Here is a 27,654-nt window from a genome sequence, read left to right as displayed (position 1 = left end):
AAGCTTGCAAAGTGCTTTACAAATATCTCACTTGATTGTCACAACAACTCTGGGAGGTAGGTGCTATTAAAGCTTCCATTTTACAGATGAGGAAGTTAAGTGACTTGCCCGGGGTCATGTTACTAGCAAACATCAGAGGCCAGATTTGAACCCAGGCCTTCTCTGATCCAAGTCCAATGCTCCATTTACTGAGAGTCAAACTGTCAATGCTTCAGATGAATCTATGTGAGAATATTTGTAGTGACATTTTCTTATTTCTTCCCCAGGTCTTGAAGTGCCCAGGCCCATGTCCGCTGATATTCCACTGGAAAAGGGAGAAACAAGTATTATTAAAAGACATCCACCTCGAAGATTTCAAGTAAGATGAACTTAAATGGATTCATAAGGAATTTCTTGGAGTTAATGGTAACATCCTCTTTCAACATTAATCATATAAAAGGATAATGTTGTAAAGTGATCAATAGGATGCTGTTAATGACTGATTCATCCTCGTTTGATAAAGAACATTTGATGAACAACGATTTACGGTGACTTAATTAATACACTATAACAAAGCCCCATCCCAGCTTGTTGGCACAGTGAATAGAGTACTGGTCCTGGAGACAGGAAGATGAGTTCAAATCTGGCCTCAGATATTTAATAGGTGTGACCCTGGGTAAGTCACCTAGCATTCTGTCTGCCCTAGTTTCCTCAACTACAAAATGGGGGTATGAATAGCATGTACCCACCAGGGTTGTTGTAAGAACTGAATGAGATAATCTATGGTAAAGCACTTGGCACACATAGTAGACATTTAATAAATGCTAGTTTTCTTCCTTCCAAGTCAGAAATCTGGCTAGAAAACACACAAATTAATCCCTAAAACCAAATTTGAATGCTGAGATAGAGGAAACAAGAAAAACTCATTGTTAGCAAGCTGGAGGGATTTGTTGAAGGTGAACCAGGTGCAAATCAGCATCTTTAAGTTCTAGTTCCACTAGCCCAGAAAAGGCAGCTACATTCAGCAGGCAGCCCCCAGGCTCAGCTTCCTTAACTCTGTGGGATGTTGCAAACTCTGCTGACTTCAGCTGTGTGTAGTGGGATGTAAGATAATACCAACTCCATTTCCCTTTTCGGCCAGAGACAAAGAACGTCTACAGTGAGTGGTATTGAGGGATGACTAGTCAAGTCCCAGATGTCCCCAGTGCTAAATGCTCTTGCCTTTGTTTTAAACAACAGCAGAGCATATCCATCATTCACTAGTAATACAAAATATCTGCATCTCAATAGGGCATGTTGTGAGGCTCAAATGAGATAATGGATGTAAAGTGTTTTGCAAACCTTAAAGTGCTATATAAATGCCAGTTATCATTATCATCTTCAGCAGCAGCAGCAGCAGCAGCAGCCTCCAATCATCAGTCCTCCACTGTGGCTTCATTCCGTTAGCTTTTTACTGCATTTTTGCATAGCTCAGTGTTTTTTCATCAATACAAGGGTGTACTGGTAAATGTTTAACATCTGGGCTCTCTGGGAAGAAAAAAATGTATGCACACACATTTTAAAGTTTAATCTGTATTATTAGCCCCTTAAGTCTAGAAATCAATAAAACAATAAATTAAACCCTGATTTGTAATGATTACAGATTTCCGAGGCATAATGCTCGCAGTGAAAATCTAACTACTGGATTTGTCATTGTTGTTTATACTTCATTCTTGAAGTGGAATGTGACATCAGGAAGGTGATGCCATGACTTGCAAGTGAATTGGATTTAAGTGAGCAGGGCTGCGCTAAGTCACCAGCCTCACTTTCTCCTCCAGAGCCATCTGGGTCCAGGGGCAAAATATAGATCAGGATGACTGGAGATGGCCCCTATGTTAGCCACTAAAACTAGCTGAAGCATCACCTTGAGTATATCAATTGAGTGTGTCAATTTTGTTGTAGTTTGGTTGTTTCAATCATGTCTGACTCTTCATGACCCCATTTGGGATTTTCTTGGCAAAGATGTTGGAGCCAGTTGACATTTCCTTCTCCAGATCATTTTACAGATGAGGAAAGTGAGGAAAACAAGGTTAGGTGACTTGCCCAGGGTCACACAGGTAATGTCTGAGGTTAGATTTGAACTCAGGAAGATGAGATATTGTGTTCTTACAATTATGGACATAAGAAGTTCCTTCCTTTCTCTCTTCCTCCCTTAACTCATCTGAGTTATTCATCTCTAGCAGGATTTTAAACTATAGGTTAAGGAATTCCTAATGAGTAAAGAAATATGCCCTCTCCTTAACTTCCTTCCATAATGTCACTAGATTATTTAGCTTTTGCACTCCATCTCTTCAAAGGCCTTACCTAGAACCAAGGCAGGCCCTGGGATGGCAACTCCTCACTTCCTCTCACTTCACACATCCAATCAGTCGCTGAATGTTATCACTTCTATCTCTATGACATTTCTTGCATCTCTTCCCTTTTTCCTACCCACACAGTCACCATCCTACTATAGGCCTTTATGACTGCTCCCCTACACTATTACAATAGTCACTTAATCAGTCTTCTTAGGGTAAGTCTTGACTCATTCTAATCTGTTTTCTGTACAGCTCCCTAAAGTGCAGATCTAGTCACTTCACTTCTCTCAATAAAACTCCAGTGACTCTTGATCATCCCTAATATTAAATGTAAGTGCTTTTGCTTAGCATTTAATATTTCTCACAACCTAGATCTGATCTACCTTTTTATCATTAATACACATTAATCTTTTTTATCCACTCAATAGTCCATTCAAACTTGCTTTCGTACTGTTTCTCATACACAGAACTCCGTTTCCAAAGACAGCATCTTTGCACTGGCCAGTCACCGTATCTGGAATGCACTGCCTCCTCACCTCTTCCTCTTATAAGCCCTAGTTTTATTTAAGACTTGGCTCAAGCACAATCTTCTACATGAATCCTTCCCTATTCTCCCTAATTTCTACTGCTCCCTCAAAATTACATTGCATTTTTCGGTATTATGCAACATACACACGAAGACTCAAAGTCTTAGCAACACCCTGTGTGTGTGTGTGTGTGTGTGTGTGTGTGTAGTGTGTGTGTATACATACATACACACATATATACACATGCATGCATACATATGTGTATATGAATATGTGTGTATATGTATGTATCTGTGTATATATATACATATATACATAGACATATATGTGTGTGTATACATATATGTCTCTTTCATTAGAATATAAGCTCCTTGAAAGCAGGGACTGTTTCACTTGCTGTTGTATCTTCCCTCAGTGCTTAGAACAGTACTTGACATATAGTAGGCACTTCTTGTTGAATGATTGATTGTTGAGACAGCTACCCCCACTGGCTAATTTCCCACAGTCATTTAGTCTCTTCATGCTGTCCTTTGACCACTTGAAGTTCCCAATTTTTGTTTGCTACATCTCTCTCAAGTGTCCTGTTGATGACTTCCCATCCTTAGATCTGTTGGCTATCCAAAGTAGTCCCCAAAGTTTCCTATTATCGCCTCAGGTCCTTGTAAAGATCAATTTTACGCTTTTGTAGTCTGAAATTCCACTGACCAGGAACATATTTCTCAATAAGAACATTATTTCTATGGAATTAACTGTGCCTTACAATATTATTTCATTAAAAGACAAATTACTGAAGGACCAATTAATAACATTAAATGGGGGCATTCCTGCACTTCCACCATTATTGACTTCTTTATTGTAATTAACAATCCGGGTCCATAAAAGTAGTCATCTAAGAACCTTCCTATGTTGTCAGAGGTTCTTCTTATGTTCTCCTTGCCCTGGCTAAATGCTGGTAAATACTTCTGACCTTGAATCCTTGCTGTCAATTTTGAATATAAAGCGGGGTTTAAAAAATGTGATTTTTAGTTTCTTCTGCTGTCTGGAGCCCACCAAGATGAGTTCTGACATGGGATTTATGATCCATATATCATCCTCTAAATAGCCCCAATCAAACAAGCGTGAGGAGTTGTCTACCACAAAGCTTGCGGGATCCAAGAGAATTTTATTCTCTATACTGCTGGATGGAAAACCGAATAATATGGATGATTAGGTAGCCAAATATATTTATTAATTGAGGGTAGCAGGACATAAAGTATTTTAACTTTATCTAGCGAGCTTTAAGATACAGAAGGTAACTGAGTGCAAAATCAATCATCTAAACACATAAATAAATGCAAAAGGAATAAACAGATACTGCAGGCCTATATTCAGTTCCCAGAGCAATAGTCCCTAAGGCATTCTGGAGGAAATAAACTTCATGAGGTATGTACACACAGTAGCAGCTGGTAAGCAGACTCTCCTGCGGAGATCATGCTGGAATGTAGGATGTGAGAGGAAGACATCTCTTAAAGGCCCTAAAAAAAATAAACACTTTGCTACTTCTTCAAAAGGAATTTGTCTAAAATGAAGTGAAAGAAATTCCATAAGCTATCAACCTTCTCATCCAGTTCTGGGCTCCCAGATGGTGGATTTCTTCTATTTAACTAACCAGAAGCTTTTGGCTTCCCCAAATTTTTAATATAAAAAACTCCAAGTCACTGGGTAATAACTTCCAATCATTGATTCTTTCAAGCACCATGAATTCATGAGGTATGTACACATAGTAGCAACTGGTAAGCTGAAATTGCATTGTCTGAATCAGAAATGTAGCCTAGACTATTTGAATTAATATAGAGTTTCTGGATTAGAAGGCAAGATCAGACTTTTGCCTTTTTTGTATTCTCAGAGCTTAGCACAGCACCTGGCATATAGTAGGCACTTAATATATATCTATTGACTGAGTATTTATAAATTGAAGAAGAGAACATTGAGAGCCAGCGTAGATTAATTCAGAAGAAGTCATATTAAACTAAATTTATTTTTTAAGAGTTATTAGACAAGTAGAACAAGAATATGTCATGGATAGATGAGATCTGAACTGAACAAGACAAAGTCACCCATAAGAGTTCTGTAGACAATATGGAGAGATGCAGACTACACAACAATATAATTCAATAGTTTAAGAAGCTGTAGACCAATATGAGTCAAAGACTGGTACTTAAGAGATAGATATCAACCCATAGGTTGGCTTACTTTTCTTCCCAGAAATAGCAGTCTGTTAATCTAACTGGCTGAAAATCAGCAGAAAATAAGATACTGAAGATAAGATAAATTGCATTCATCTCAACTAATAAAGCAAAGTTTGACACTAATGATTTTGAATTAAATCGTTTCAGTTGTAAATGTGTTAGGATGTGGAATTGTATGCAGAGTATATTTAATAACTCAGGACTTTCAAGTATTAGATAAAATGAGACTGCTAGTCTTAGCTTACTGTCTTACTGATTTACAAGCTTGAATCTTAGATATATCTTAGTCTGGTTATGCTCAGTGTTATTTTGTTAGTCATATATGCTTCTACATATACTTACATACTTCTCAAATAAGTGGGTGATGCAAATTTTTGAGTGATAGCCAATACATTGGATGATATAATTGTGACTCCAAAAGATATTATCAGACTTGAATTATGGACCAAATCAGGTCATGCAAGACTGATTTTGTTTACTTTTTTGACAAGGTGTCCCACACTACTGAGGTGGAAAAGATGGAGGGATGTGAACTAGCCGATAACATATTTAGATGGATTTAGAACTGGTTGACCAAATTCAAAGAGTAGTCATTAATGATTCAATGCCAACTTAGCATGATGTCTCCAATGGGGTGTTCCACTGGATCTGTACTTGGTCCTTGGATAAAGGCATAGCTATCAGGCTCATCAAATTTGTAGGTGACACAAAGTTGGGAGGGATAGTTAAACATATCTTGACAGCCCAGATTCATATAGGTCTTGATAGTCTAGAGAAGTTATGAACAAACTACTATCAATTGGCCTAATCCAGCTTGCCACTTGTTTTTATGTCCTCCATGAGCTAAGAATGGTTTGCACTTTTATAGAACTTTATTTAAAAAGGCGAAAACCATTCTTAGTTCACAGGTCATGCAAAAACAGTTAAGGGCTTTATTGGGCTGTGGGCCAAAGTTTACTAACCCCTGGGCTAAAGCATTGGGCTGAATCTAACAAGACAAAATCAAATAGGAATAAATGTAGAGTCTTACATTGGGTCAAAAAATCAACTTCACAAGTACACATTGGGAGAGGCCACATATATAGCAGTCAGGAAAAGTATGAGGATTTTACTCATCTTCAAGCTCAATATGAGTCATGAAGATGATGCGACAGCCTCCTCCCCAAATAATGCACTTTTAGATTTCATTAAAAGAGCTATAGGTTTTAGGAATGGGGAGGCGATAGTCTCTCTATATTCTGCCATGGTTAGACCACATCTGAAATGTTGGGTCAAGTTCTGAGCATCAAAATTTAGAAAATATTGATGAGCTAGGGGATATTCAGAAGAGGAGAACCAGAATGTCGAAGGGCCTTGAGTTCATGTCATGTGGATCAGTTGAAGGAACTGATAATGTTTAACCTGGAGAAGAGAAGACTTGAGGGGTACGTGATAATTGTTTTCAAGTACTTAAAGTTACATAGAAGGACCAAGCATTTTCTATTTGACCACAGAAGACAGAGTCAGGAGAAATGGGTAGAAGTTGCAAGAAATCAAATTTAGGCTCAAAGTAAGAAAAAACTTCCTAACATTTAGTGTTAGCCAAAAATGTAATGGGCTGTGTCTGGTGGTCTTTCTTCCACACTTTACCCATTGAAGATCTTCAACAAAAGACTAGATGAACACTTGTTGGGTATGTTGTGGTAGGGGTTCCTTTTAGGCATAGATTATACTAGGTGGCTGCTGAAGTCTCTTCCAATGCTAAAATTTTGTGATTCTGTGAAGATGAAATTTAATAGAGAGAAATATAAAATTTTGTTTTTGGGCTCAAAAAACCAACTGTAAGTATGTTATAGGAAAATGGAGATAGAAAATTTTCCAAGTGGAGAGAAAATTAAATGTTTTATTGGACTACAAATTCAGTGTGAGTTATATCCATTATAATGTAGCAGCATAAAAGTTTAGGTTATATTTGTAGAAATATAGGGTGATTCTAAAGCAAAAGAGGCGATAGGATAGTAACAATCTGTCAGGTCAGACATTTGGAATACCTAATTCTAGCTGCTACATTTTAGGAGGCCTTTAGATAAGCTGGTGCATATACAGAGTCAAGATGTATGCAAAAAGAGGTTAGACAACTGGACAATTTTATTTCAACTAGAAAAGAGATGTTGAGCAATAGCTGATTATTATTTATATTAATAAAGGATTGTTGCGTGAAAGAGGGATTAAACTTCTTGGTCCAAGAGCCTTGAACTAGGACAAAGAGGTAGGTATAAGATCTAAGGAGTCAGGTGTTGATCCAATATGAAGAAACATTCTTAATAATTAGAGCTAAACAGAAATGAATGGATTATCTCAGAGGATGTTGAGTCCTCATGCACTTGAGGGCTTTATAGGCAAAAACTGTACAAATACTCTCCAAGAACGCCGTAAACAGCATTTATGGTTTGTTCCCTCCTCTGGAATTCTGAGTCATTGGATTTTAATTTGGAGGATGTAAATACAGACCACAAAACCCCTGGATTACTTCCACCATTTGCCTTTTCTACCTCTGCTCATGTGCCATTGAGTGGAACTAGTGAAAGTCATTCAACTAAGACAGATTACAAATTTATGTAAAACAAGCTAAACTGGGCCCTCATCTTAATAAAACTATGGTATCCTAAGCTTTGTTTTCTCTCCTCAAGCCTTGCACAATATCACCTCATAAAATATCCTTTCCTTCCAGTCTCATAGTTGAAAAAATAGACCAATTTATACGATCTTCTTGCCTTCCCTATACATCAAAACCCCTTGACTTCTACTCATCCTCCCTTCTTTTATTCCTCACCAAGGCCAACCCTTCCACATGTACCCTCGATCCCATTCCTTTCTGCAGCATATTATTCCCACTACCATCTTTTCTCTTTCTAAGCATCTGTCCTTTTCTACTGCTTCCTTTCCTACTGTCTAAAAATAAATCAATTATTATTACATGCTGGAAAAACTCTCATTTGGCTGTACCATCACCTTAAGCTTTCTATTTTCTCCCTATCACAGCTAAATTCTTAGAAGCTATCAGCATCCATTGTCTCTATTTCCTCTTCTCTCATTTCTAAACTTTTTTGGCAATTTGGCTTCCAATCTCAGTACTTAATTGAAATTGCTCTCTGCTGAATCCTATGGCCTTTGCTACTAAATTCTCATTCTTTTCAACTTGAAGCATTTGACATTGCTGACTACCTGCTCTTCCAGGGTACGCTCTCCTTTTAGGGTTTCTGTGACATCTGCTCTCTTGGTTTTTCTCTTACCTATATGATTACTCCTGAATTTCTCATGCTGATTCATTTTCTCTCATATTCTCCAACACCCAGGGGTTATCCTGGGCTTTGTTCCAGTCTATGTTTTCTATCATTTAGTGACCTTATCAGCTTCCAGGGGTTTCAGTATCATCTCTATGGAGATGACTCTCAAATCTGTATATCCAGTCCTTGCCTCTCTCCTCAGTTTCAGTCATGTATTTCCAAATGCTTACTGGATATTTCAGGGATGTCCTAAAACTTAGTATGTCTAAAACTGAACTCACCATCTTCTTTTCCAAATCTACCACCTTTCTGAATTTCCTTGTTTTTGTAAAGGATGCCATCATCCTAGTTGCCCAAATTTGCACCTGTGTGGGTCTGAGACCACTACTCACATTAAAAGTAGACAGACACAATGCTTGAGAGAAGGCAAAAAGGAATTTTATTGCTTTCTCATGAGAAAGGACACCACCCAAGCGGGGGCGCTTTAATTATGTTTTACATTTATTCGGTCTGAATAAATGGGCACGTCCCCTGAACAGAGTACAGGAGAGTACAAAGGAACTCAGATGGACGTCAGTCCTTTTATTGACTCCCACTTCAAATCTCCCACCAGGCTCTTCATTGGCCAGATACAACCCCCTGATGGCCTACTTCATGCCATCCTCAAATGGCTCGTTTAAGCATGAGTACAAGCCTCTAACCTTTTGCCCCAGAGCTTTGATTAGAATTAGTTCTAACTGGTCATCTGACTTACATTCTCCTAAATCTAGGAGTGAGGGGGAGGAAGAGGAATACCTTCAGCTCTGTGGAAACAAAACTGCTCCCCGCATTTCTTACACACCCTTGGGGTTATAACTCAACTCTCTCTAACTCCACCTGTCCAATTAGTTGCCAAATCATTCCATTTCTACCTATACAAGATATCTCACATGCGTCTTCTTCTATCTACTGACACAGCCACTGTTCTATTTCAAGCCCTTATCACCTCACCTGGATTAACTGGTCTCTCTGGCTCGAGTCTCTCTTCATTCCAATCCATCCTCCATACCACTGCTAAAGTGATTTTCCTGAAGTCCAAATGTGACCATCTCATTCCCCTACTTAATAAACTCCAATGGTTCCCTGTTGCCTCTAGGATTAAATATATGTTCCTCTGTTCGCCTTTGAAAGCCCTCTATGACCTGACCCCCAGCCTACCTTCCCAACCTTATTAATACATTACTCCTCTTAGAACATTCTACCATACAGTCAAGCTGGCCTACTTTTCTCACATGTCCCACTCCATCTCCTATCTCTGCACTTTTGGACCTATGGCTGGAATATACTGCAACTTCACCAAAATCCCTTGTTTCCTTTGAAGCAATCTCCTTGAAACTTTTCTTGATTCCTTACAATAGCTTCTGCTCTTCCCACCGCCAAAATCTTCTGTCTAGTTTGTATATATTTTGTACATATTTACATATGTGTGTTATCTCTCTCAATGGAGCATAAGCTGTTTGAGGCCAGGGACTGTTGCATGTGTGTCTTTATATCCCCAGTATCTAGCACAACAATGAGTGGCACATAGCAAGCACTTAATGAATGCTTACTGATTAATCAGCTGATTTATTAGACTGGAAGTCAGGAGCTGTGGATTCTAGGCTCTACTCTTCACTTAGTAACTGCATCCAATTCAAGCCAATAAACACTTATTAAGCACCTACTATGTGCCAGGGGACAGCTACATGCCAGGACACAGTGGATAGAGTACTAGCCCTGGAGCCAGGAAGACTGGAGACTCATCTTCCTGAGTTCAAATCTGGCTTCAGACACTTACTATCTGTGTGACCCTGGGCAAGTTGTTAACCCTGTTTGCATCAGTTTCCTCATTGTCAAATGAGCTGGAGAAGGAAATGGCAAATGACTCCAATATCTTTGCCCAGAAAACCCCCAATTGGGGTCATAGAAATGACTGAAAAAATGACTGAACAACCACAACAAAAATGTACCAGGCACTACGTGCTAAGTGCTAGGGATGCCGAAAAGAAAAATAGTCCCTGTCCTCAAAAAAACTTACAGTCTAAAGGGAGAGACAATACACAAAAGGAGGCAGGACAGCTGGGCATGGGGGAGGACAGAACACTGAGGGGTACTTGGTGTGGGAGCATCTTGTTCTGTGGAGTTGAAACCAGGTAGAACAACAGATATACAGTGGAATGATCCCAAATATCCAGTTTCTGCCCTCTACAAAGGAAGGCATTGGGAGGAATTTGGTACTCCTTCCAATCTGAAGGGAAATAAACTGAGAGAGGGGGTGTCAGTCAAGGTTTGAGTTAGCATGGTGATGAGATTAAAGGGGATGAGCTTAACCTGGGGGGAGCATCTTGTTACTTGAGTTGAAAGCAGGCCTAGCAACAGATCCAGAGTGGAGAGTACGTGACCTTGAACAAGGTATTGCCTTTCATGCTTCATCTGGAAAATGAGATGCTAGTGCCAGATGGTTTCTGGGTTCTCTCTAATTCAGAAATCCTATAGCTATGTAAGCTGGAACGTCTTATCCTTATTATTTAAAAAATCTCAAATATGTCCTGGAAATGGAGAGAGATGCGTAAACCACATGTGGATTCATTCTCTGCTGTGGCTATTGATTTCATCCAAGTTCTAGGTTCCATCTGGTATAACTTTTCTTGGAATTACCTGACAAATGAATCATAACCTACTTAGAGGGCCTTATATTAGAAAAACAAATTGAATAAAGATTTGTTCAAACACAGTCCTATTCTGACTGATAGGAGGTATTTTGTGTTAAAAATATAGTTCATAATATGACAAGATTTATTTTTTGAGCTAAGTAAAGAGGAATGGCTCACAGATCTGCCTTAGAAAGGCAAATAAAGGAGCTGCCCAAAGGCCACAAGAAAATTGATAAGCACAGAAATGAGGCCTTAATCCAAGTTATTGAAAGAACATTTATTATCTCATCTGGTGGTGCTTATGATAAGCATTTATAAAGGCTACCATGAAGATTATCAGCCCACATCTTTTGAAGAGGGTGCAAAGGTAGAGAAATTCTACTAAAAAGTAAATAAAGCCCTTTAAATTGAAGGGCAGTGAGATGGTGCAGTGGATAAAGTGCTGAGCCTGGGGTCAGGAAGACCCATCTCCCTGAGTTCAATCTGGCCTCACATACTTACTGGCTGTGTGACCCTGAGCAAGTCACTGAACCCTGTTTGCCTCAGTTTCCTCATCTGTAAAATGAGCTGGAGAAAGGAAATGGCAAATCATTCCAGTATGTCTGGCAAGAAAACTCCAAATGGGGTCATGAAGAGTCAGACACAACTGAAAAACAACTGAACAGCAACGAATTTAAGTTGAATCAAAATATATTGTGATACTCAGGGAGTTCAATGCAAAGGTCTTCATAGAAGAGTTTAGCAAAAAATATTTTTAAAAAATTCTCCATTGGAGTAAGAAACTAAAAAGGCCAAAGACATGTAAAGAACACAGAATCTTTATTTCTACATATCACCATCTACATTATCATTAAGAAAGCTTTCTTTAACAGAGAGTCAGGATATGCTACTCATGGTAAACACAAAATAACACCACAAGTGAAATTAATTGTACTGAAACAAAGAAGAAGTAACTGGTTACTGAAATGAGAGCAATTTGCAAATAAACTGTATATGTCAGACTCTTGGTTAACTAGTATAATGATCAAAATAGATACCAAGAGTCCCAATTAAATATCCATTTTGATGCAAGAAACAAAAGGATAAGAGGTAAAAGGACAACAGCCGACACAGGCTATCACCGTCTCCTGGAGAAATGTAACTCATGGAGGTCAATCACCACAACAGGGCAACCCAAAGAGTTGAGAAGTCAACCAACTGATCCAGAGAACAAGTTTATCTTTCTATTAACCAGAAGGTTATGACAAACAAGGGCAATGCTGGTTTAAAGAATAAACTCACTGGTGAAATATTACAAGAGAGAATTGTGAATGTGATGAGAAGTGGAGGGAAAACAAGTTTCTGGACTGCTTGGCAGGAGACCCAATTAAGACAGATGAAATTAAAAGGGGAAAACAAACAGGAGAAAAATAAAAATAAGATCTGTCAAGATTAGTATTACAAACTATTTTCACCATCAGTCCAGAGGGACTCTGACTTTTAGATTCCAACACTGTAGTCCCTAGTGTGCTAGTTGAGAAAGTAAACAAAGATGGGAAAAGCAGCTGGAAAAGACTGATTATACAAAGGGGAAGCAAGATAATTTTGAAAGCAATATGAAATTGATTATCAAGATACCTGAAAGAATTATGAACAGGATTACTACTTTCTTTCTTTCCTTAATAGTATTTTATTTTTCCAATTATATGTAAAGATAATTTTCAACATTCATCTTTTGACCCCCACCCCAAAGTGGGCCTTGCCCTGAGACACTCTGGGCCAATCGTAGCCCCAGGCCTCTGAGGCTGGAGGAGGGCAGCTGAGCAAGGGGGTGGCCAGAATTTTGAGCCCGGGAGGCTCCTGTGTCTTCCATGGCCCAGAGTCAAAGAAAGCCACATTAGGGTCTGGACTGTGGCTAGACTGGCTTTTTCCTCCAAAGAATCCTCTGGTCCTCTTCTAGAAAAGAAGAATGTGCTTGACAGCAGATCCCAGGTCTCCTCTTCCTTCCCTGACATGGCCACAGGCTGATCTGGGATGCTCTGGACCCCAAAGCAGTGCCCCCCACCCCAGTGCCTGCATTTGTCTCACACCCACCTTGACTGGGGGCTATGTCCTTGGTGCAGGAAGAGTTTGTCAGGAGGGGGAGGGGAAGGAGGAAGGGAAAGGGGCCTTAAATGCATCTTCCTCCAATGTAATTAGGCCCCTTCAGTTTCAAACCAGCTCAATCCTGATTGGATGAGAGAGCAGGGGATAAAGTATTGGAGATAGGAAAAAGGATCCATAAATCTCCTAGCTTCGCCCCCCCCCCGCCCCCGCCAGATGGGCAGCAAGAAGGCCCTGGCAAGTGTGGCCCAAGCTGCCCCCGGCCCTCCCATTTCTGGTCCAGTGGCCTTACGGCATTGTTCCTCCTGGCCCTTCTCTCTGGGGTCTCCCTAGCAGGGTCCCCCACCCTCCAAATGCTTCTGTCTTCCCCCCTCTCCTCATGTCTAGGGATCATTCAAATAATCCTGGGGCATGATGGTATACATTGGCCAAGTGTAAATTACAGCTGTTGTGGTTTTTTGTTATCATTTTGTAAGGATCTATACAGATGAAGTCTGTCTAATTTTGCCCCAGCATTCTTCCTGACGGTTGACAGCAGCGCCTTGTCCTATGTGGACTGTTTTTTTTTTTTTAATTGGAGGGGTGAGTGTGTCGGTACATTCTCTTTTTGTCATTGTTATTCCCCCCAGTCTTGAGATTAGGGGTCTTGTTTCTGGAAGTTTCAGAGGAAATGTTTCATAAACACTCATTTTTTGAAAGATTTTTAGTTTCAAAGTTTTTCCCTCCCCAAGACAGCAAGCAATCTGATATAGGTTTACAATGTGCAAGGATTATGAATTTAAGAAGTGAATGAGAAGGCATCAGTATCAACCCATACGTCTAAATTCCTGTTGCTACAAAATCTTTATAAGAACAATCTATTTTCATGGAGGACATGATAAATGAAGATAAGAGAACACGTAGACACTCAGAAACTACATTATAACTAACTACATTTTAATAATAACACAATCACGGAAATGCAGTGATTACAAGATCCCAATCTACATATTGTTTATTAACTATAAATACGAATTCAATTTTATATAGGGGGATGCCACCATAAAAAGCTCTCCTCAAATAAAGTTTCTTTAATATAGATCTATATTATATGTATAATTATATATGTTTGATACATACTTAAAATCATATAAAAGTTCTTATAAAATGTGACAACAGATAATTTTGTTAATTTATCCACCGACTATTGATGTCAAATGAGGCATAAAACAGGGATATAATGTAAGCTTGGCCAAAGGTGTTCAACAGTATCTTCGAAAGTGTTATAGAAGATATTCAGCAGAGACTAAATAAAAGAGGGAGGTCCTCCAAATATATGTGTTTGCAGATGACATCGTGCTGATTACATCAAGCCCTGGAACATTTCAGTCTCCTAAATGAGACCTAAAGTCACTCTAAAAGTATTGCTGTAACTAAATGTACATTAAAAAACCAAGTAAATGATGAATGCCCGCTGTTCAGACTTTAATATGCAGTTGAATGCACAGTCCATAAAGTTGGTCTATTAGTACACAATTTGTCTTGGACAGACGTTGAAGCTGGGCACAGGATGGATAAGGTTAAGAGTAATCAGCTGCATTACCTTTAAGAAATTGCACCATCCATGCTTTTAATGACTTGAAGTTCTTCCAGAAACATAGCCTTTTAACACCATTTTTTAACATTTGCAATGCTCTTTGGATACGGTGCACAGAGTATAACTTTGAAAAGTCCTTGCAGTTAAAGAGTTAAAGTATCAGGTCAACCCAAAGGGTAATACAGAAGTATATAGAGGGAGGAGAGTATGATGTAGCATACCACAGTCAGAAATTGTGCTGAAAAGTGTGGAAAAGGTATTGCCAAAGAAATGTGTGCCTGGAAAAGTAGATCATGTGGGAAGAGAAAACAAAGAATAACCGATGGACAGACTATGTGTTCCAATGGTATCCACATTATATCAGAACCTTTAAAGATAAAACCCCTCAACTTTCAGAGCATTGGATGAAGTGCCTGTGGGAGATTTATGCGAGGACATGGACATGAGTCAAACAGGATGACAATATGTGGATTGGCTGTTATTTGCTCCATTTAAAGGATTATCCACATTGATGATGTGGTGGGTACATCAAAAAATTTGAATAACAAATAGCTTTTTTATTTAGCTCACACTGTCATTTAAAGAACCCCAAAGTAAATATTTAAGAAGCCCAAATGGTTGTTGAAATATCTATTTAAGGACATTTTTACTTTAAACATAACTTTAGTTAGGTTTCTCTTTTTAAAAAATTCATGTTGCTTCTCATTTATATTTTTGGTGGTTTAGCAGAATGAAGCTAAAAGTGTTAGTCTTAGACATGCACAATATGTATGTCATTTTATTGTCTCATTTCCCACGCCCACCCTCACCAAGTGGAAATGACAAGGTCTTTGCAAAATCCATGTACAATTTTCAACTTTAATCATCTTGAGTTGCAGCTCTACTAGAAACAAACTCTGCATGACATGTAAAAGGCTGACTGAAGTGAGAATAACATGGTGCATGATGGATTCTTACTTTATATTCTATGCCAATGAAAAAATGGTTACTATAGATGAAATGGTAAGCAGAATTCTGGGAGTTGTGGAACTGGTGTCTAAGTAAGGTGCTCTTAATTTTTAAGGTACTCTTAATACGTGAGCAGTTTGGCAAAATGAACTTTTACATTAAAAAAGAAAAAGAAAAAAACCAGGAGGTATAGATTGTAAGGTAATGAATGCCCCTTCATGAATGAATACTATGGTAATTGAAAGAGGGAGGAAATGAACTTTGATTTTACAAAAAACTGCTAAATTTTACGTAGATAAGCTGGGAATAGTTTGTCCACGGAGACAGAAAATGAACTGTGGTATAAATGAAAAGGTTCAAATCACCTTATAAATGTGGTGCATTTGTCAGATGTGAACATTTTGGTGGTTGAAAGGGATAGACAAAGAATTTTTGTTCAGTAGAACTTATAAAATGTAAATGTGAAGAAACACTTTTCAAAGAGGAATCCTTTGAGAACTTTTAATGACTTGGGCTACAGGAGCACTGAATTGGAAGGGCATCGAAAGTCTGTCTACATATAGCTTTTAGTCTCTGGGAAGGAAACTAAATTCCCCTAAGTGCATAGATGAGTAGTTACCTGTTCATAATGATTTATTGAATTTTCATCCTTGTTAATCCAAATTGGATTTAATGTACTTCCCATCAGCAAGTTCTTTCATAGAGAGGCCCATTTTTCCTTGTTGGTTTAGATGAATTCTGAGGTCACTTCCAACTCAAAAAGTTTACAATCACTCTTATTTTGTAGCCAAATGAAGAACAGATAGTGGGTCAACTTTATTAGGTAGAGATAGAATATCTTTCTAGTCTATAGGAAATAAAGGTGATAAATAGCAGACCAATATTTGGGAATACCAGGCAGCTAGGTGGTACAGTGGATGGTAGATCATTGGGCCTAGAGTCAGGAAGACCTGAGTTCAAATCTGGCCTCAGACACTCATTAGCTGTGTGACCCTGGGCAAGTCACTTAATTCTGTTTGCCTCAGTTTTGTCAACTGTAAAAATGAATTGGAGAAGAAAATGGCAAACCACTCCAGTATCTTTGCCCAAAAAAAAAAACTCCAAATGGGGTCACAAAGAGGCAGACCCAACTGAAAAATGTAACAACAACAATGGTTTGGGAAAGTTGTTAATTATGGAAAGTATGCCTTCAGAATTCTTTCATATCTCACTTCTAGTGCCTTCTTATACCTGGTTGGGCTATACCCAGAACCCTTATTTCACTCTAGCCACTTGATAGCACCCTGGGGGCTGAAAGAAGGCATCAAGGTTGTATTCCATTAGGTTTCTAGTTGGTTTACTCCATCCCAGTTCCCTTTGCTGTACACGTATGCTTCCTTTATTTTTTAAATTTCTTTGATATCAAGTTTTTCATCAGCCACATTTCCCAAGGTCTCCTACTCCTTATAACAAAGATGAAGGGGGGAGGGAAGAATAGATCATCAAAACTAACCAATATATTGAAGTCTGAGATTGCATATGGTGTTCCACACTTGTAGTCCCCTACTTCTGCCAAGGAATAGGAGAAAAGTACCTTTCCATACCTCTCCTTGAGGCCTGGTAGTTAAAATTTTGTGGTACTCAGTTTCCATTGCATTATCATTCTTCCTATTTCTATTTTTGTAGTGATTATATATTTTGTATACGTTATTTTCCTGGTTTTGTTTATTTCATTTTGCATCAGTTCATATATGTTTCTCTATTATATTCGTTGTTTGTTTTTATAGTAATATTCCACTGCATTCACGTACCACATTTGTTTAGCCATTTGCCCAATTGATGAACATCTACTTTGCTTCCAGTTCTTTACTTTTATAAAAATCTTGGCATATATGAAGCCTTCTTTTGCTCATAAGCTACCTTAGAGATACCTTAGGTACAATGGACCTGGAATCAGGAAGACTTCAGTCCAAATCTAGCCTCAGACACTTATTAGCTATGTGACCCTGGGCAAGTCACTTAACCTCTGAGTGTTTCCTGAACTGTAAAATGAGGATAATAAAAACACCTCCTCCCAGGGTTATCCTGAGGATTAAAGAAAGCACTTAGCACAATGCCAGGTACTTACTAAGATCATAATAAAGGCTTGGTTCTTTTCTTCATTGATTTATTCCTTTGGGGGTATATGACTATCAACGGGAAATCTGGATTAAAAGGCATGGACATTACAGTCACTTTTAGCAGAATTCCAAAATGCTTTCCAGAATTATTAGACCATTTCCCAACTCCACAAACAGTGCATTTTTGTATCCCTCTTTCCATAACCTCCTCAGCACTGAGAGTATTCCCATCTTTTGTCATCTTTACCAATTTCCTAGGTATGAGGTGAAATCATAGAATACTTTTATTTTCTGTTATAAGTCATCTGAAACATTCTTTTATATGGTTGTAAATAATTTTTATTTCTTCTTTTGGGAACTGTTCATTTATATCTTTTGATGCCTTATTTCTGGGTTGTGGGGAATGGCTTTTGGTCTTATATATTCTTATTGCCTAAATATCTTAGATATCAGACTTTATGGATGTATTTGTGATATAAAAGTGTTTTTTTCTCACAGCTAATCATTTTCCTTCTTATCCTAATTGCAGTCATTTTTTTCAATGTAAATGCTTTTCAATTTCATATGACCAAAATTACCTATTTTATCCATTGTAATAACTTTTCTCCTCTGTTTAAAAATTCAGCTCCTACACAGAGCTGTGAAATGTACTTGATGGGGTTCTCTTCTCATTTTTTTTCACAGTATGAACTTTGATATTTAGGTAGTGTATCTTTTTTGATGTATCTTGTAAGAATTTGGTCTAGACCTAATTTCTAGGTCTAATTTCTACTTACAGTGCTTTTCAATTTTACCAGCAATTCTTATCAAATAATGAAGTTTTTGATCTAGGTCATTTATATTTTGTGGTTTATCATTTAATTCAATTTTTCTGGTCTGTTCCATTGGTCAGCTTTTCTATTTTTAATCAATGCCAAATAGTTTTGACAACTATTGCTTTATATTATATCCTGAGGTCAGGAAGTGTAATTCTGCTTTCATTCATCCTTTTCAGTCCCCTCGATATTTAAATCATTTATTCCTCCAATTAAACTTTGTTATTGTTTCTTCTGCTCTATAAAGAATCCCCTTGATAGTTTGTTGTTAAAGCACTAAATCTGTAAATTGTTTGGTAGTACTGTCACTTTTTTATGTGGGCATGGCCTAGTCCCCAAGTGTGATTATTTAAGCTGGTATTTCTTTGAGAACAACTTTAAAATTGCAGCTATTCAGGTATTGAATGCTTTGGTAGATCGATTCACAGATATTTTATTTATTTTGTAGTTACTTTGAATAGGACTTAACTTCTATTATTTTGTCCTGAATTTGGTTTTTACTAAATAGAAATGCTTTTGATTTTTGTGAGTTTCCTTTTAATTCCTACTTAATTGGAGCTGTTAATAAGACCAATTAAATTCCTTGTTCTTCTCTAAGATTTTCTAAAGGAAACCTTTATGTCATCATCAAAAAAGAATCGTTTTTCTTTCTCTTTCTCTGTCATTAAGTCCTTAATTTCTTTCTCTTGTCTCTTGGCTATTGTTAGTATTTCTAGAAATGTCAAATGATAACAGGGAAAGGGGGTACCCATGCTTTATTCTTATGTTCACTAGGAAATCTTCCATTGCATATAATGCTAGTTAACGGTTTTATAAAGAAAGTTTAGATTATATTTTAGAAGACCTTTCTATGTTTATGCTATTAAGGGTTTTAGCATAAAAAAAGTTATATTTCATCATTTTTTTGCATTTATGGATGTAATCATGTGGTCTGAATTTTAAAAAACATATAATTATGTTTATTATTTCCCTAATGTTGAGCCATCCTTGAATCCCTGGTAGAAATCCAAAATGACTGGAATAAATGATTTTGAATAAATTGCTGTAGAACTTTAATTAGTATTTTATTTAAAATTTTAAATCAATATCCAGTAGATTTAAAAGCATTCATTCTTTTTAATCCCCAGTTTTGTTGACAGATTACTGCATGGTAGGTTCTGATCATTCCTTTCATTTCTTTGTTAGTTTTTTTTTACTTTTGTGAATTTCATTTTCTTCTTTTTAAGCAGGTTGTTAGAACTTTCAAAATTTTGTTTATCTGTTCTATAATCTTTTTGGTTTCTAATTTATCCACTAATTTTCAAGATTCCTTCTTTCATACTTCTTTTGGATTTGTGTGTTGTTTTCCTAATTTTTAATTGCATAGTAATTATGAATCCTTTTTTCTCCAATTTTGTTAATGTATGTTGTTAGGGACATAATTGTACATCAGAAATTTGGAACTACAGTATTGTCATTATCATTGCCTTTATGAAAATCCATATTTTGCCTTGGAGCATGATAACTCAGTTTTGCTGGATAGGTGATTCTTGGTTTTAATCCTAGCTCCATTCACCTCCAGAATATCATATTCTAAGCCCTTTCATCCCTTATGTAGAAGCTGCTAGATCTTGTATTATCCTGACTGTGTTTCCACAATACTCAAATTGTTTCTTTCTGGATGTTTGCAATATTTTCTCCTTGATCTGGAAGCTCTGGAATTTGGCAACAATGTTCCTAGGAGTCTTCTTTTTTGGATCTTTTTCAGGAGCCGATTGGTGGATTCTTTCAATTTCTGTTTTACCCTCTGGCTCTAGAATATCAGGGCAGTTCTCCTTGAAAATTTCTTGAAAGATGATATCTAGGCTCTTTTTTTGATCATGGCTTTCAGGTACTCCAATCATTTTTAAATTATCTCTCCTGGATCTATTTTCCAGGTCAGTGGTTTTTCCAATGAGATCTTTCACATTGTCTTCCATTTTTTCATTCCTTTGGTTCTGTTTTAGAATATCTTGATTTCTCATAAAATCACTAGCTTCCACTTGCTCCAATCTAATTTTTAAGGTAGTATTTTCTTCAGTGGTCTTTTGGACCTCCTTTTCCATTTGGCTAATTCTGCCTTTCAAGGCATTCTTCTCCTCATTGGCTTTTTGGAGCTCTTTTGCCATTTGAGTTAGTCTATTTTTTAAGATGTTATTTTCTTCAGTATTTCTTGGGTCTCCTTTAGCAAGTCATTGACTTGTTTTTCATGGTTTTCCCACATCACTCTCATTTCTCTTCCCAATTTTTCCTCTACTTCTCTTACTTGCTTTTCCAAATCCTTTTTGAGCTCTTCCATGGCCTGAGGCCAGTTCATGTTTTCCTTGGAAGCTTTTGATGTAGGCTTTTTTACTTTGTTGACTTCTTCTGACTGTATGTTTTGGTCTTCTTCATCCCCGAAGAAAGATTCCAAAGTCTGAGTCTGAATCTGAGTCCATTTTTGCTGCCTGGCCATGTTCCCAACCAACTACTTGACCCTTGAGTTTTTCAGCGGGGTATGACTGCTTGTAGAGTAGAGAGTACTTTGTCCCAAGCTTTAGGGGCTGTGCTGTTGTTTTCAGAGCTACTTCTACACAGCAAGCTCTGCCACACCAGCACTCCTCCTCCCCCAAGAACTGCCAACCTGGACCGCGACTCAGATCTGAGCAGGCTCTGCACTCCCACTCTGATCCGCCACTTAATTCCTCCCACCAGGTGGGACTGGGGCTGGAAGCAACTGCAGCTGTAGCTCTGGAAGCAGCCTCAGAGCTGTACCACCTCTGCCACTCAGGGGATGGTGGCCGAACCGCGAACTCTTTTCACTCTGTCCCTGCAGTTTTTTCCCACTAACCTTCTCTGTTGTCTTTGGTGTTTGTGGGTTGAGAAGTCTGATAACTGCCACAGCTCACTGATTCAAGGCGCTAGGCCCTGTTCCTCTCGGCTCGTGGTCTGGTTGGTCCGGGCGCAGCCCACGCTCCACTCGGCTTCCAGTTCCATGTGATAGACCTTACCCAGTGACCATCCAGGCTGTCCTGGGCTGGAGCCCTGCTTCCCTCTGCTATTTCGTGAGTTCTGCAGTTCTAGAATTTGTTCATAGCCATTTTTTATAGGTGTTTGGAGGGACCTGGGTGGGAGCTTTAGGCAAGGCCCTGCTTTCCAACCGCCATCTTGGCTCCACCCCCTATCATTGCCTTTATGTAGTCATTATTTTTATGATTGATCTATTTGACAGCTCAATTAAGATTTTATCATTACATCTCCATTTAAGTCCATGTCTTTTGCTTGCATTTCTTATGTTATTAATTGTATTGATTTATGCCCTATAAAGTATATGTTTAATATTTCTGTTATACTTCCTTTATTTTGTCATCATCATCATCATCATTCTTTATTTAATTTCTGAACTTTTCAATATGCTTTTCCATCTATTATGTCATTTTCTCTTTGTAAAGCAGTTCTGTCAGGCACACTGCATTGCCATCACTACTTTCATTTTATAGGTAAAGGAAAGGAGATAGAGATTATACAGCCTGCCTAAGTTCCCTCAGATCTAGCAGATCTAGGAGGAGAACTCGAGTATCCCAATGCCTAATCCTGGGTTGCTTCCACCAGTCCATGCTGCCTCTTTAGTTTAGAAGATGTATTAGAGAAAAAAAACTCCTCAGCCTTCTGACAATGAAAAAACCCAAACTGTACACAACGGAGAGACTGAACCTGAATTTAAGCTTTTTTTTTTTCTTGAATGTATGCTCTACTTTCTGACATGAAATGTTCATTTTTCTCTTTTACCTTTTCAACAATTATGTCTCTAAAATACTCTCACATCTGCATTTTGGGGTGTTCATTTTTAAAACTTGGTTGTCTTGCTTCGGATCAGAGCTTTTCATTAGCCTCTTTTGATTCATTAGTTTGTTTCCATCTTCCATTTTCTTATGGCATAAATTGATTGTAGAATCTTGAAAGGCTTTACATTACTAAACATAGATTTCCCCCAGTGGTCTAACTTTTGAGTGATCATCCCTCTGAGGCAGAGAAATAGATTGAGGTAGATCCCTGAGGCTTAACATCAGCTAAAATGAGAGCTCTGTCCTCATTTGTAAGCAGCACGTAACACTGACATTTGAAAAGTAGAATCAGAGATAAGTTCCCCCCAGTTCACCCAGATGCCTGAGTCAACCCAAGGGATACACTGAGCTCATTCTCTCAGGATTATTTCAGTTTCATTTGGCATTGATTTGCCTCTCTTCTCCATGATCAAGTATTCACTATTTGAGTCAACAATATCTTTTGGCACCAAAAAAGCATATTTTCCCACACTGAACAATCTTAAAATACTATTTTGGCTAAGGATAAGTATATAATCTATTAAGCCATCAATCTGATGTCTTCAAAAAAACTTCATTTGTTTCTGTCCAGATAAACTAGGCTACATAAAATGTTTGATTTTTTAAAAATGAGATATTCCCTTTCTATCACGGTGGCAGTTAGATGATGCAGTGGCTAGAGTGCTGGGCCTGGAATCAGGAAGATCTGAGTTCACATCTGATCTCAGACACTTTTACTAGCTTTATGACCCTGGGCAAGTAACTTAACCCCTATTTGCCCCAGTTCCTCATCTCTAAAATGGGCACACATTGGAAAAGGAAATGGCAAAGCACTCCAGTATTTTTGCCAAGAAAATCCCATGGAGGAGTTTACGGTGCCAGAAAGAGTCAGACATGGCTAAACAACTGAACAACAACAAAAGATATGTGGCCTGTATAGACCTGGTCCTGGTTAGTTGAGTGCTGATAAGACTAAGGGTAAACATTTATTCTCCGTGCAAGCTAGTCATCTTCAGTCTGCCTCTCATGACTCAAGACTGCACTCCCAAATATTGACCAATAGTCCTGAAAGTGGAGAAGGATGTAAGAGAATGTGCATTGGGAGGAGAGGGGAGTGTATGTATATATATATATATATATATATATATATATATATATATATATATATATATATATATATATATATACATATATATATATGTATATATATATATATATACATATATATATATGTATATATATATATACACACATATATACATATATATATGCATGGGGTAAGGAAAAGTAGAAGAGGAACAAAAAATGCAAAGGGTGTAACATACTGAAGGTGACAACCATAATCATCTTTATATATCAAGGAGAGCACTCTTTAAAAAGTGCAGTTTTTTGATAGAACAAATAACTAATATGCACCTTTCCATATCTCCTAACTGTTTACTCTCGATTCATACTATGACCAGATGATTTGCTTGGACTATTGCAATAGTCTCTGAATGTCTCCTTGCTTCTAGTTTCTCCCTTAATCAATCTATCCTCCATACAGCTGTAAATTCATATTCCTAAACCATAGGTCTGTCCATGTTATTCCCCTGCTCAAGAAATTTCAGTGGCTTCCCATTGCCTCCAAAATAAAATACAAACTTTGTTTGGCCCTTAAAATCCTTCACAACCTTATCCCATCCTATCTTTCCAGGCTGATTACACATTAAACCCCTTCACATACTCTAAATTCCAACTAAACTGGTCAATTTCTCTTCCCCAGATACGACATTTCATCTCCCATCTCTGCACCTTTCCACAGGCTGTTCCTCATGCCTAGAATTCTCCCTCCCAACTTGTTTACACTTCTTAGGCCCCATTCAGGTGCCTCTTCCTTCAAGAAGGTCAGGAATAGTGACTGGATCTGTGACTTCATTGCTATAAAGAACTTCCGGATGAGGAAACTCCCTCTACCAATGGAGTTTGGCAACTGCTCCTAAAGCAAAGAAGAGGAAGTGACTTGGCTAGGGTCACACAGCTAGTGTCAGAGGCAGGACATGAACCCAAGACTTCCTAGCTTACAGGATGACTCAGTGATTCACTACACAATGCTGCCTTCCAGCAGGCTTTCCTAATTCTAATTGTAATTATCTCCTTCCCACAAACCAAATCAAGTTTTATTTACTTTATTTCTATTCCATATTAACTCATTTATGAATATATTATATCCTCCAAGGAGAATGCAAGCTACTTAAGGTCAGGGACTGTCTCATTTCATTATTTGCATCCTTAACAAAGTGTCTGTTATGTAGTAGGTGCTTAATAAATGCTTGTGTTGACTCCAAAGAAAATTCTGATAGTATTTTGATGATGAAACCAAGCTAAATTGACACTTAAAATTCTTTGAACCATATTTTGAAAGCTTTTCTCTTCCTGTGAGTCACCTACACACACTGGAACCTTGCTGGAATAAATCCTCAGAATCTATGACATAGGGACATCTGACAACCAGCTTGGTTTGGTACTCCAGTAACTGAGTTTTCTTAGATCAGATCCAAGACAGACCTACATCATGTTGAACTCCACTCCATAATGTTATAGCATGGTCCCATATTTTGAACTTTCTAAAGTGACTCCTATGTAAGTTGGTATATCTACCAACTCATAGTTAGGAGAAGCCTTGTGGTTATAGTGAACTAAGAGCTGGTCTTTGAACTAGGAAGATTGGGCTCAAGCTCCACCCGTACAAGTAACTAGCATTTATATAGTGTCTACTATGCTCCAAACACTATGCTAAGTGCTTTACAAGTATTATATCACTTGATCTTCACAACCCTAAGAGGTAGGTGCTACTATTCCCACTTTACAGTTGAGGAAATTGAAGCAAACTGGTTAAATGATGTGGCCAAAATCACACAGCTAGTAAGTATCCGAGGTAGGATTTACAGTCAAGTCTTCCTAATTTCAGGCCCAGTACTCTACCCGTTGCACCACTAGCTGCCTCTCTAAGACATACTGGATGTGTGATGCTAGGAAAATCATTTAGCTCCTTAGTACTCTAGGTAACTCTCCAAGATGGTAAGTTGCAGGGAAGGTGTCAGTTTGTCTTGGTGGAGGGAATTTCCTCATCTAGGAATCTATACCAGTGTCTATACCTCATCTATACCATTTAAATTATTCTAGAAAGAAAGAAAGAAAAGAAGGAAAGGAGGAAGGCAGGAAGTAAGGAAGGAAGGAAGGAAGGAAGGAAGGAAGGAAGGGGAAGAAAGAAAAAAGGAAAGAAGAAAGAAACAGAGAAAAAGAAAGAAAGAAAGAAAGAAAGAAAGGAAAGAAGGAAGTAAGAAAGGAAGGAAGAAAGAGAGAGAGAAAGAAAGAAAGAAAGAAAGAAAGAAAGAAAGAAAGAAAGAAAGAAAGAAAGAAAGAAAGAAAGGAAGGAAGGAAGAAAGGAAGGAGGGAGGGAGGAAGGGAGGGAAGGAAAGAAGGAAGGTAGGGAGAAAGGAAGAAAGGAATAAAAAGAAAGGAGGAAGGAAGGAAGAAAAAAGGAAGGGCTAAGTACTTTATAGGTTTACTTAACCTGTTTGAAATCCTATTTTCTATTTATAGAAATTCTATCGCATACTATAATTTAATGTAAAATTATGGTTAGTTTTGAAAGGGATCAAAGAAATCCTCTAGTCTAATCCCCTCATTTTATAGATGAAGAAACTGTGGCCCAGAGAGGTTATAATGTATCTAAGTCACATAAGTAGTAAGTGACAGACCCAAGATTTGAACCCAGGATCCCTGACTTCAAATCTAGAATTCTTTTCATTGCATTGCAATAGAAACTATTTCTTACTCTTTGCAGAACGAATCATCTTCAGTCTAATATAAACTGTGTGTGAAGGTAAAAGGGAATCTTTCCACTGCATCCTTTTCAGTAATAGGACCCCACCCCTTTCCTTTTTTCCCTTTTTGCCCACCTGTTACGAGGAAGAAATCTTCACTTTATTTCATTTTGGTTAACATAGAAGAGGTTTTGCTTCATGTCTGGCCATCCTTTCTATTGCTACTATAAAAAAGCATCTGATTCACGCCAGGGGTGTTGTTACCAGCTTCTGTTTTTAGGGGAAGTGAATCTGTTCTTGATTTAATCAAGATTTCCTGAATCCCTAGGCTTATGTAACTCCCAATAACACTTAGGCCACTGAATTTCACTCTGCACGCCAAAAGCTATAGAATTTTCCCTCAATTTGAAAATAAAGATAGTGAAGAAGTAAAAAGAAGAGTCCTTTCCTAGGCACTTCAGAAAATGTTCTTACCACATTATCTCTGATGAAATCAAACTTAAAATATGTAGCCTGCTATTGCCATGGAGATGCTCTCCAAAGATTCCACCAGCCATTGACATAATAAACTAGAGGACTTCTGGGTTGTTTGCAAGGAATTCGAGGAAAGAGGAAGAAAAGAAAAGCAGCTTCAGTGGGTAAGAGTTAGCATCTTCCTCTGTCTTAACTCCATTTGGACCTTGTAGTGTGAAGGAGTTGTACTGCTCTGACCCTCTCTACAAAGACTCTGAAGGCTGCTCTTTGGAGCCCTATTGGGTCTGCTGCTAGCAGGCAAGCCATGGCCATACTGTCAGAATAATGATTGTTGGGACCCTCTCTTTTTCCTCCCCTCCTGCCTCCATGCCTTGTTTCTGTAGTCAAAAGGTTTCGCTATTATGCTATTGTTTTCAGGGAACTGGACCAGCCAGACTGTCTATGGTCTCCTTTCCTGCTACAATTTCTGTTTATTCCCTCACTACTGTTTATTTTATTGTTAGATAAAAGAAATTAGGGACCACCTATCCCTATTTCATGTTTAATGTTATTTGCAGTGATAGAGGTTGGGGAGAGAGTGAATCTAGATAAAAAACAGTAGGCATAGCCAGTCCTCATTAGAGAAGCAGTCAAATCATGCTTTCCTATTTGGAACATCACAAACCTGGTGATGCTTCCTTGCTATAGTATTCCTAGCCAGCTAAAGGTGACAAGCAGAAGTAATAAGCAGGGCAGGCTAATAGCAACCTGAGCTGAGTCCTATTTCTCCAGACTAGAGATATTAGTCAACTAAAGGCTGGTACTTTGGGAGGGGAGCGGCGATTGTTTTCTACTACGGGTACTATAGGTCCCTGTTGGAATCTTTTATGCATGCATTACTGGATCCCCTTCTACATTCATCTCCTGGCTGGAAAGTGGGAAAATTTACAGGCTGAAGGACCACTCTGACCAAGCGAGACACATCAATAGTATTTGTCTTATTAGAGCTAGAAAGTACCTTAGCAACAGTCTAAATCAAACCT

At 38.1% G+C, this 27,654-nt stretch overlaps 1 protein-coding gene across 1 annotated transcript in view; it reads left to right on the top strand.

Moving 5' to 3' along the window:
- The window catches only part of CCDC198 (coiled-coil domain containing 198), a 57,141-nt gene that overhangs the window by 9,637 nt on the left and 19,850 nt on the right, over positions 1-27,654 (top strand). The window contains exon 2 of the mRNA XM_036769594.1: positions 267-358. Within this exon, the coding sequence (XP_036625489.1) occupies positions 267-358 (92 nt within the window). The remainder of the gene's footprint in view (positions 1-266; positions 359-27,654) is intronic.

The sequence above is a fragment of the Trichosurus vulpecula genome, chromosome 8 (genome assembly GCF_011100635.1).
Source record: "Trichosurus vulpecula isolate mTriVul1 chromosome 8, mTriVul1.pri, whole genome shotgun sequence".
Taxonomy (NCBI): Eukaryota; Metazoa; Chordata; class Mammalia; order Diprotodontia; family Phalangeridae; genus Trichosurus; species Trichosurus vulpecula.
Note: the sequence above shows the minus strand (reverse complement) of the source record. Positions and strands in the feature narration are given on the sequence as shown.